The sequence below is a fragment of the Nyctereutes procyonoides genome, unplaced genomic scaffold, assembly GCF_905146905.1.
Source record: "Nyctereutes procyonoides isolate TBG_1078 unplaced genomic scaffold, NYPRO_anot_genome, whole genome shotgun sequence".
NCBI classification, from domain to species: domain Eukaryota; kingdom Metazoa; phylum Chordata; class Mammalia; order Carnivora; family Canidae; genus Nyctereutes; species Nyctereutes procyonoides.
The window spans coordinates 73850030-73861529 of NW_026575125.1; the positions used below are offsets into that span (position 1 = coordinate 73850030).

Below are 11500 nucleotides of genomic sequence, written 5' to 3' on the forward strand. Positions count from 1 at the left end.
TTCTGCAGGCCTCCAGGTAGAGCATCTGACTGAGTGAGTGACACTGTTTCCCAAGGCTAATCCCTGGAAGCAGCGTGTGTCCTTTCTCATCAGAATTTTTTGACACACTACCTATGGAATTAGCACCTGCCAGGGACTGCCAGGGTGAATAATGTGGGGGAGAGGGCAGGGTCTTTCAGTCTTGGACTCATTAGCTCATGTTGGGACAGAGGAAGAGAGAGGCAGGACACACAACATACGACGTGCAGCGTCATTCTTTATTATGAAACTAAACAGCAATCATATGAGTGGGGAAAATACATGGAACAACTGATCCTCCCGGTGGTATGTCACCTGGCCTGGAATGTAACTTTGGCTTCTTGGTCAGCCAGGCCTCTTTTCCCAGTCATGGGCATGGGCATAGGCTGGAGAAAATAGAAACAATGATGATGTGGACATCCAAGGCTTCTTTTAGGTGATTTGTTTGAAGGCCTCCTCTGGGATCTTGCTTTCCTTCTGGAGGGAAGGAGTTGAGACATCAGAAGAGCCAGAATCCAGAGTTTCATCCCCAGGCCACCCAGCCTCCACCTTCTTGGCCTTTCTGAGGCCCAGAAACACCCATCTGTAGCCTGCTTAATGATTCCCAGACCTCACCTGGAGCACAGTGAAGACCTGACCAGCTCTGGTGTAGTTCCACTCATTGTCCTGAAGGCACCTGGAATGGGAGAACAGGTGATCTCCATTAGTACCATAGTACAGACACGCTGACCTTGCAGCTCTAAATTTGTGCCACTCTTTTGCCGGGGTGCATGTACCAGTATGAACATTATGTGTAATGATGAAGAAAGACCTAGTGAAAATGTCTATCACTGGCCCACTAGAATTTATGCCCAGTAGAATTCAAAACAGAAAAATAGAGCTCTCCAAAAGAACAAGGGAACTTAATGTATATTGATAAAGAAAGACATTCAAGAAAATATATGGAAATTTAAAAAGTATAAGTTTCCAATCCTTTTTTGAGATATAATACACTTAACTATGTTATCATTTTTATGCACATAACATTTTAAAGTGTACAATTCAGTGTTTCCTTAGTTTAGTCATAAGATTGTGCAACCATCACCATTATCTAATTCCCAAATAATTTTATCACCTTACAAAGAAACTCCTTAAACATTAGCAATGACTCCCTATTCCTCCTCTTTCCCCAGACCCTGGAAACCACTAATTTGCTTTTGGTCCCTGTGGATTTGACTATGCTGGGCATTTCATATAAATGGAATCATACAATATGTGACCTTTGGGGGCTGGCTTCTTTCAGTTAGCATAATGTTTTCAAGGTTCATCCATGTCATGGCATATATCAGCACTGTATTCTTTTTTTTATGACTGAATAATGTTCTACCATGTGGATGTACCAGATTTGTTTATCCATTCATCAGCTAAAGGACATTTGGGTTGTTTCCACTTTTGGGCTATTACAAATAATGCTGCTATGAACATTCCTGTACACCTCTTAGACTGAACATATATTTTCATTCCTCCTGGAAGATACTTGGGTGTGGAATGACTGGGTCATATGGTAACTCCATGTTTAACATTTTGGGGAGCTGCCAAAATGTTTTCCCCAACCCCTGCTCCATTTTATATTCTCAACAATAATACATGAGAACTCCAGTTGTTCCACATCTGCACCAACACTTGTTATCATTCATTTTATTGATTAAAGCCAGCCTAGTGGGTGTGAAGCAGTAACTCATTGTGTGGTTTCAATCTGCATTAAATCCTTAATGACTAATGGTGCTAAGAAATTTTTCATGTGCTCGTTGGCCCCTTGTATATCTTCTTTGGAGAAATGTCTATTCAGGCCCTTTCTCCACGTTTTAAATTGGGCTGTTTGCCCTTTTACTGCTGAGCTGCAAGAGTTCTTCATATATACCTGTCAGATACGTGATTTGCAAATATTTTCTCCCATTCCTTTGGCAGGATTTTTTACTCTTCTGATAGTGTCCATTGGTGCACAACAGCTTTTAATTCTGATGAAGCCCAATTTATCTATTTTTTTCTTTGGTTGCTTGTGCTTTTGGTGTCATATATAAGAAACACTTGCCTAATTAGTGGAGAATTACACCGATGTTTTCCTTCATGATTTTTATAGTTTTAGCTCTTACCTTTAGATCTTTGATCCGTTATAGTCTATGTTTGTACACAATGTGAATCAGGGGTCAAAATTCATTGTTTTGCATGTGGATATCCAGTTGTCCCATCACCATCTGCTGAAAAGACTATTTTTTTTCCCAACAGATTTTTTTCATCACTCTCATTCACAATCAATTGACCATAAATGTGAGGGTTTATTTGTGGACTCTCATCTCCACTCCATTGATTCATGCACTGTCCATATGCCAGGACCACATAGTCCTGATTATTGTACTTTTGCAGCAAGCTTTGAAATTAGGAAGTGTGAGTCCTCTAACTTTGTTCTTTTCTTTCAAGCTTGTTTTGCCTCACTTACATATGAAGTTTAGGATAACCTTGTCAATTTTTGCAGAGAAGGATTTTTGACAGGGATTATGTTGAATCTGTAGATTGGACTAGATATTACTATCATCTCAACAATATTAAGCCATTTAGCAATATTCCAACCAATGGAAAGGAGATGTCTTTCCATGGGGTGTTATTTATTTATTTATTTATTTATTTATTTATTTATTTATTTATTTTCAGCAATGTTTTATGGATTTCAGAGTATAAGATTTATGCTTCTTTTGTTACATTTGTTTTCAAATATTTTATTACTTTGATGCTATTGTAAGTGGGCTTATTCTCTTCATTTCATTGTTGGACTACTCATTCCAAGTACATAGACATACAAATGCATTTCATATATTGGTTTTTATCCTGCAACCCTACTGAGTTTGTTTATTAGTTCTAGTAGCTTTTTGGTGGATTCTTTTGGGTTTTCTATATGTAAGACAATGTCATTGACCATTATAGTATGTTTTTTTTTTAAAAAAAGACTTTATTTATTCATAGAGACACAGAGTGAGAGAGAGAGAGAGAGGCAGAGACACAGGCAGAGAGAGAGGCAGGCACCATGCAAAGAGCCTGACATGGGACTCGATCCCGGGTCTCGAGGATCACGCCCTGGGCTGCAGGCGGTGCTAAACCGCTGCACCACCAGGGCTGCCCCATAGTATGTTTTAAATCCTTCACATATATAATGCTATGAAACCTTTTCCATCAGCCCTTTTCCTTTCCTTTCCTTTCCTTTCCTTTCCTTTCCTTTCTTCTTTCAGAAGCAAACTATCCAAAATGTTATTTTTCCAAATTTCCTGTGAGTTTCTTTGATTCAACCCCCAGCTTCCACCCAAGTCACTGTAGTAACTCATCCTTCTTCCCATGCACATCCACCACTTACTTCTGAGACCACTCAAGTTTCATCCCAGACTGAATGGAGAAAGCATGCACCATTTCCTGCTGCTCCTGGGAGAGGGTAGGCATGGAGCTGAAGGTCGGTGTAGGCTCTTGGTTGGAGAATGCACTCTGAGTCTCACCAAGGGTGGCATCTCTCACAGACAGCTCATCATTCACAATGCATAGACTGGAGGGAAAATGGGCCCTCAGACAAGTGGACGAATGTACAACCCCACATCTCCAACAATGATGCTGCTCCCACTGCCACTCAGCAACTAGGTTCCTTCCATATGCCTACTGTGCCTGCCCCCACACATCGATTCCTTGGCTGGTACCTCCAGCCCTCCCACAGAGCCCACCTTTGCAGGGACTGTCTACCAGCCTCACTAGGTGTGTACTCAACCTGCAAACCAGGGAAGATTCTACATTCACATTTATCCCTTACAATAGCCCAAAGGAATGGACAGTCTAATCCCCATTTTCCAAGGAAGACAATGAGTCACAGAGAGGTCATGTGACTTAACCAAGATGGCACATACCTAGCGAGTGCTATGGTCAAGAAGAGAACCCAGGGGATCCCTGGGTGGCGCAGCGGTTTAGCGCCTGCCTTTGACCCAGGGCGCGATCCTGGAGACCCGGGATCGAATTCCACATCGGGCCCCCGTTGCATGGAGCCTGCTTCTCCCTCTGCCTATGTCTCTGCCTCTCTCTCTCTCTCTCTCTCTATCATAAATAAATTTAAAAAAAAAAAAAGAAGAGAACCCAGTCCTCTAACCACCAGACTAGACTGCTCCTTGGATCTACCTGTTGGCTTTCCACAATACTGAAAAAACAAGATGTCTACTTCACCATGCTCCCACACCCCTGAGCCCAGGCTGGGATGAGCATTTCCACCTACAACGTAGCGCTCACCTGGAATTGCTGGCAGGGGTAACGATGAAGGTCCGGGTGAAGGCACGAACAGAACCCTGAAACTTTCCTTCCACTTCAACAACAAACAACAATACCCCCTGAGAGTCACACATGCTTCACATTCCCACGCCGTGTTCCCCACTCAGAGTCTGAATTGATACTCATGCTGAAGGGGACAATTGTTCACTGGGAGTCAGGGTGTCTCGTATGGGGATGGCAACAGTGGGAACAATCTGCTCCCAAGTGACAGGGCCTCTACTATGTGACAGGTGCTGTGACAACCACTTCACAAGTTTGTTCAATTCATTTTTCACAGCTGCCCAAGAGGGGGACATTATTAGCTCCATTTTGTAAATGAGGAAGCTTAGAGGTTAATTAATCACCCCAAGTAGTTCTCAGAGTAAGGATCTGGAATGGCAGGCATGAAACTGCACAGACTGTGTCCCTAATGTCCAAGCTGTGTGGGACAGACAGGCATAGACCCAGGTCAGACCAGGATGGTTTGGGGGCATAGTGGAGGCAGGAGAACACAGAGGGAATAGGAAGAGAAGGAAAGGGATCAGGGAAACTTGGAGAGTTCTGAGAGGGAGCCCAGCCAGTGGCGATGGAGCAGTGGGGCATCTGGGGAGGGGTTCCATGCACACTGACCTTCCTTGAACACCCCATTGACAGAGAAGCAGAGCATCTTCTCCTGAAAGGGAAGAGCACAGGTGCTAAGTCACTTAAACTTCCCATCCACCTGTGGCTTTCTGGGGCTGCCCTTGGGAGGGAGTGGGTGCTCACCGTCTGGAACCACATGTCCACCACGAGGGAGCTGAGGTCGTGCTGTGTTTTGGGCAGCACACAGAGGGAGCACACGATGTCACAGTTTGTATGCTTCAGCAGCTGAACACACTGGGCTATGGGGAGGGGTGTGGAAAAGCAAGCGAGGGTCGGGGTGGCCACACCCTGGGCCCTATAATTATCTCTTCACACCCCCGTTCCCTGCCCAGTCTTCCCCATCACACACGCACAGAGGTCCTTGAGCTTCTTCATATTCCTGCTTTCCTTGAAGTACTCGCACAAGCTGCTTCTAGCAGAGAAAGAGGAACAGAAGGTGGTGGTCTGGCCAGTGTGAATGTTTCTAAGGGCTTCCCTGTGGCTCCCCAGGAGACACAGGGCCCAAGGGCAGAGTCTGAGCTTTGGTACTCACGGGGCTGGGTCCTCAGGGTTGAAAGAAATGGCCAGGGAGAAGCAGGCCTCATCATGGTAGGCACCGAGGAGACCCTGACGGTCTCCAGAGTCGTAGATCAAGTAGTACCTGTGGGGGAGTAAAGAGGACAGTCTATCTCTGTGGTCTGGAACCCAAATGAGATTTCAAGACCTAGTCAGCAGTCCTGAGCTTGGGTGGCCTCACCCATACTGGCCCTCCCCTTCCTCAGATTCCCAGGGGTACTTACTGCTGCAGGAATTGCAAGACTAGACTCTTCAGTGTCTCAGATCCTTTGTAACTTTCCTGGAATCAAAAGACACTTGAGACTATGTGGCTGATAAAGCCTCCCTTGTAATACTCCAAACATTGATCATTTTCCCTCACCTTGCAGGGCTTTATCAAGCAGGGTGTGTCAGCATCAATGATAACTGGTGGTGGTAACTCCTGGCCATCCTGGAGAAGGGAAGAAGTCAGTAGTGGAGACCACAGAGGTGGTCCTGGATGCTCAAGGGAAAAGACAATCCCAAAAGAGGGTGAGAGTCAGAGGTCAGGTACGAAAAAGCGCTGGAAATTACATGGACAAGATTACAGTGGGTGTTTTCATCATGAGGTCCTGGAAGTCTTTACTACTATATGCAACTTGTGTGTGTGTGTATATATATATGTGTGTGTGTGTGTGTGTGTGTGTGTGTGTTTGGAAACTTTTCCAGAGAGCATATTCATGTGTTTTTCAGGAGTCCTGGTCCCCTAAAATGGATAAGGATCTGACACAAACATGTAATCTAGGCAAGACCCAAAAGGCTAGAGGGCAGGTGTGGAGGTAATCAATGTTAGTAAGAGACAATGATGAATGTAGGCACTTACCAGGCGTAACAGCTTGGGAAAACAATCCCTGACGGCACTGTCCAAAACCCAAAATAGAAAGAAGTGACTTAATAGATCAGAGTTGTGAAGCCTCCCTCCTTCCCTTTCCCTCCCTCCCCTGCCTCTCTTTTCTACTGTGTAGCTCCCACCTAGACTGCCCTGAATCCTTTCTTCAGTGCCATAAGAAGCAACATATGGAGCCCAGGCTCCAGGGTTGCCTTCCCTTCCCTGCCTCCCTTCGTTCCTCCAACTCCCCAGTGAAGGCTCCCAGAGAGAAGAGGGAATGGACTGGGAGCCCAGGGCTCTGCTACCTCACTTAGGGGTCCAGCATTCTGCAGGACCATGACATCCATCCCCAGGGATGGCCCTGGATGCTGGGGCAGGGAGGTGAGTGAGGCAAGACCTAGGAGGCAGGGAGGAAGAGGGAGGGGGATGAAGACAGAAGAGGGAGTGAAGGTAGGAGGGGAGAGGTGGGAGAGACATAGGGGAACCAGAGACAAAGACAAAGGAGGAAGAGAACGCAAAGCAAAGGGAAGGAAAAGAAGCTCTACCAGGGTGGTAGGGGTCAGGATGGAAGAGAGAAGGAGGAAAAGGTCCCATGGCTGCAGCCTTTTCCTTCACCTGCCCTGGCTGGCCCTGGCACCCAGATAGGAATGGAAAACATGCAGGTGTTGGGCTGGGGGCCCAGTGTATGCTGGTTGAAACTTTGCCACCTGTGTGAGCTCAGTCTGAGCTGGACATGGGGAACAAGGCAACCACGGGGGGCAGGAGACCTGCCCCAGAAAGAGTAGAGGGTCAAGCTCCAGGTCGGCATAGGGCTGAGGGTCTATGGCCCCCTCTTATGACCACTGCCTTCCCTCCTGATGGCCCCTGTGCACCTGTGCCTGTCTCGGTCGGTTCCTAGCCTGAGGTATTATACCTGTGCTGGGATACCCAGGGCTTCTCTGAAGGACCAGTTAGGTTGATGCAATGTGTGGAGGGAGGGGAGTGGGAAGTGCCTCTGAGAGGCCTGTCCTCCCGTCTCCTCAAGCACCTCTGCCCTCTCTGCCTTCCATTCCTGCCTCAGGAAGCCCTCTGCTCACTGGCAGTCATCCACTTCTGGTTCCTTGACTCAGGGAACACTGGTATCTCCCAAGGAGGACCCCACTCCTGGCATTGGGTCAGAGAAATGGATGTCATGATGGCAGCCATTCATAGCCTCGGCCCTCAGCATGGGGCAGGAAAGCCACCATGGCAGCCTGAGATTAGAGGGGAAACCCTTCAGGAGCAAAGGAAGGAGGTCCCCTCTCAGAACAAGGGAGGGAAGCCCCATCTCAGTAGGGAGTAGGAAGGCCTGTCTCAGCCTGAGGCTCTGGGCTGGAGGACCCTTCTCAGTCCAGGAGAGCACCAGCATCTGGCTCGAGGCTGGTTACTCCTGGTCCTGGAGAGGAGGAGGAGCCCTGCTTCCTGGAGCACACTCTTGGAGGGCATGTTAAAGAACACTGAATGCAGGGACGTGGAAACAGACCCCACACCAGGAGAACAGGTGAGCAGGTCAGAGGAAGGAAACTCCTTACACGTGAGGGGCATAGAGAGAGAAGGTGGGGCCTATGGTCCTTCCAGAGGACCAGGGTTGCACATTCCTGAATATGTACATTCTCAGAGACAGCTCAGGCTCCCGGGGCCCAAAGGTCCCCAGGAAGGGCAACAGGGGTTCACACTGACCTTATGTAGGTGGGCTGGTCTGGAAAGGTGTCACACAAGGGGTTCCCTTCTAGCCAAAGCTCTTCAAGCTTCAGCCCTTTCATCTTGCTTAACTCCCACACCAAGTTCAGCTGAGAAATATGGGGAGGAAACTGGAAAGGAGTCCCAGAGAAAGAGACACACACGGGGCCCCCTGTGCCCCCAGCCCCCGCCTTTCCACACAGGTACCTTCTCCTGCCTCCTGTCATCACTCTGATGAGCACTACCACCCACTATCAAACCCAACTTTGACCTGGCTCCCTCTTCCCACCTCATTTTTGGAGAGGTTCAAAATCTTGATTGTGGGGGCCATCTCTATAATGTCAGACAGGCCATCCAGCCCATACAGTTTGTTGTTGCTCAAGTTCAAGGACAACAGCTATTGGTGAAGAAGAGTTAGAGAGACAGTTACTGTCTAAGGCCTCAGAGACAAATCTGTTCTCCACCCCATGAGTTCCATCCCTTACCATTAATAACAGCACTGGGCCTAAAGCCTCACCTCAGGGAAATTCTCTTCAATGATCTGCAGGGTGGCAGCCATGCAGTTTCTTCGGTTCAGGATTATATCTATATCATGGCCCACCAAGTCTTCAGGAAGCCGAGAGGAGGCAATCAGAAGGCTGAGAGAGGCCCATGGCCAACCCCAACCCCTGCCCACATCACCATCCCTCAGTCTCCCTCCCAGGCAGATCCCTGTGCCCTCACCTGCCCTAGAATTACTGACATCAAGTATACCTGGGTCAAAACGGAGACTCTGGAGATCAAGAGCTTGCTGGGAGACATCATAGCGTTTGTTCATGGTCAGCTGCAGAGAGAGTTGGAGAGAGCTACTGGAAGACTCTGGTGGGGATAGGGAAATTGCGGGCTGGAGGAAGAAGAGGTGCGTCTGAGTGTGCACACACAATGGGCCTTGAGTCTGCATTACCTTTAGCTGCTCCATTTCTTCTGGCTTCAACTTGTACCTCACAGAGTAGGGTACGGTAGAGGGATTGACAAAGATAGATATCTGCAGGAAGGAGAGGTGGCGTAAGCACCAAGAACTTTCATTCCAAAGAAGAAGACCAGCCCCAGCCCTGTCCTTCTGCCACAGGACTAGGTAGAGGTAATGCCCTCAACCCATACCTTTCGGTTCTCATCGCCACAAATCTTGTAGCTGATATCCTTCAATGCAGAGGCAGTGCCAACATCCTGGACAAAGAATCGAGCTTGGTTTTTCACATAGTGAAACTGCAGGAGGGGAAGGCAACCATAATTTTGGAGGATAGAGTCTTCCTGCTCAGTGAGCTCCCCCACCCCCACCTCCCTGTGCCCACTCATCTGGCTTCACCATCCTCTCTTACATCCACTGGAATGAAGGGGACACTGCAGTGACTCTGGATTGAATTCATTAGCCATGCCTTGTCGTACTTTCTCCCATAGGGAATCTAAAGGTGAAAAGAAGGGATGGGAGTGGGGAGAGACAACATGGAATTAAAGCTGGAAAACAGACCCAGCAGCATTCTTGTCCGACCTTCTACTGAGCCATAGAGGGCCTCTAAAGAAGAAACCATGGCATTATTTCTCATTTTTGTGCCAAATATGGATTTCCTCAGCCTGCTTTCTCTCCATTGGAAAGCTCTCCTCCAAATAATTGCCATAAGGTTCTTTAATGTGGTCTTCCTTTTTTTAAAATTTTATTTATTTATTCATGAGAGACACAGAGAGAGAGGCAGAGATATAGGCAGAGAGAGAAGCAGGCTCCATGCAGGGAGCCCGATTTGGGAATCGATCCCAGGACTCCAGGATCACGCCCTGGGCCAAAGGCAGACGCTCAACCGCTGAGCCACCCAGGCATCCTGTGGTCTTCCTTTTTAATAAGATTCCAGGATGGTCTATCTAATATGCAGACCTTGCCAAGACACTCACAGTGATCTTGAACCAGCTCCCTGAGGTTCCATCTTGTGTGTTCTCCCCCACTTCTCTCTTCAGAGTTTTTCTACCTTTCCACACAGTAATATGGATATGGCCTTCATTATGCCATTTCACTCTCCTCTTGTTGCATCGGGTGCTATAGGGAGTGCTGTGAATGGGAAGTGGAGAGGAGGAGAGTGGCCATTAATGCTAAGAAAGGCTTCTTCTATACACCATCATATCTCTGTCACTAGGACTACAATTAAGATTGCTTAACCATTATTCCACTTCTAGCATTCTTCAGTTTTCCAGTGAGAGAAGACAACGAAGACCAGGGAGAGTGAAAGAGTCGCAGAGTCCCAGGGGCTGCTACATGCAAACCAGGCTGCCTGTTCACTTACTGTCTTACTTGGGGGTCCTCCTGGACTTCCCCCATTGACACATTTTCATCATCCTCCTGGAGGTGTGAAGGCTGCGGCTCATATCCACCATGTTCATAACGAGGGTCCCTCTTGCCAAAATTACCTCGGAAAGAACTCCAAACCTTCTTTCTTCCTTGAGATGAACTACCATCATCGTTTTCTCAAAAGGGGAACAAAAATACAAGATTGAAAATACATCAGTGGTCTATTCACCATGTACCACGTTCTAGGCTAACACCATTTAGGTGAGGAAAGTGTCAACCTGCCCTAAGGGTCCAAACCTCTAAACCCAAAAAGGAAACTCCTCTGCTTGTCCAGATAGGAGAGCCTTGTTTGACAGATGGCACTATCAGGGAAAGAATCTTGGAGGATAGGGAGGAAACTGTATTGAACCTTTTAAAGAATGAAGCAGGATTGATATATATCAATATATATCTAATCTATCTTTCTATCTATCTATCTATCTATCATCTAATCTATCTATCATCTATCTATGCATCATCCATGGGTTAGATTGGAAACCAGCCATAAACCAGGAAGACAACTGAATTGTACCTTCTCTCAGACCTGTCTAAAAACCACACCAATCCCAGGGAGGCAATCTCTCTCATGCTTTCCAAATACAATCAGCCACCAAACTGATCCCACCAATGATCAGCAGGCTGTACTTCCTTTGCTGGTGTAGTACAAGCTTTAACGTCAGGTGGGACTGAAATAACGGCTTCCTAAGTTGGCCCCCCTCCCCCCAGCCTTGCTGTCAACAATACTCAGTTTGAAATATCCAGAGGGAGCTTTCTTTTTTGCCCAGCCTGAAATGCCTTTCAGCTGAGGAGACCACTCTTCCTAACCTCTGTAACAAGGGTCTGAATGACAAACTGGGATGAAATGTCAACTACCATTTCCAAGTGTGTAGGGATTCTTCTTTTTTCTCTCTATTGTTGGTTTCTAATTTGGATCCATATGGTCAGAGAAGGTTCTCTGTGTGATTTCAATTACTTTAAAATTGGCTGCAGTTTGTTCAATGGTCCAGGAGATGATCTGGCTTGATGAATATTACATAGCTATCGGGGGGGGGGGGCGGGATGTATTCTGCTGTCGTTGG

At 47.2% G+C, this 11500-nt stretch overlaps 1 protein-coding gene across 1 annotated transcript; it reads right to left on the reverse strand.

Moving 5' to 3' along the window:
* Positions 1 to 450: 450 nt before the first annotated feature.
* LOC129518607 (nuclear RNA export factor 2-like) lies at positions 451 to 10550 on the reverse strand. Its single transcript, XM_055338794.1, has 20 exons — positions 10378 to 10550; positions 9992 to 10145; positions 9427 to 9510; positions 9209 to 9313; positions 9012 to 9092; positions 8822 to 8891; positions 8586 to 8674; positions 8358 to 8465; positions 8069 to 8178; positions 6365 to 6401; positions 5885 to 5953; positions 5748 to 5803; positions 5501 to 5608; positions 5322 to 5380; positions 5092 to 5207; positions 4957 to 4999; positions 4309 to 4381; positions 3401 to 3583; positions 634 to 694; positions 451 to 495 (listed from the first exon to the last, which is right to left on the reverse strand). Exons 1-20 carry the CDS (start codon positions 10410 to 10412, stop codon positions 451 to 453), a joined length of 1686 nt encoding a protein of 561 aa, XP_055194769.1. The 5' UTR covers positions 10413 to 10550.
* Between the last annotated feature and the right edge of the window lie 950 nt (positions 10551 to 11500).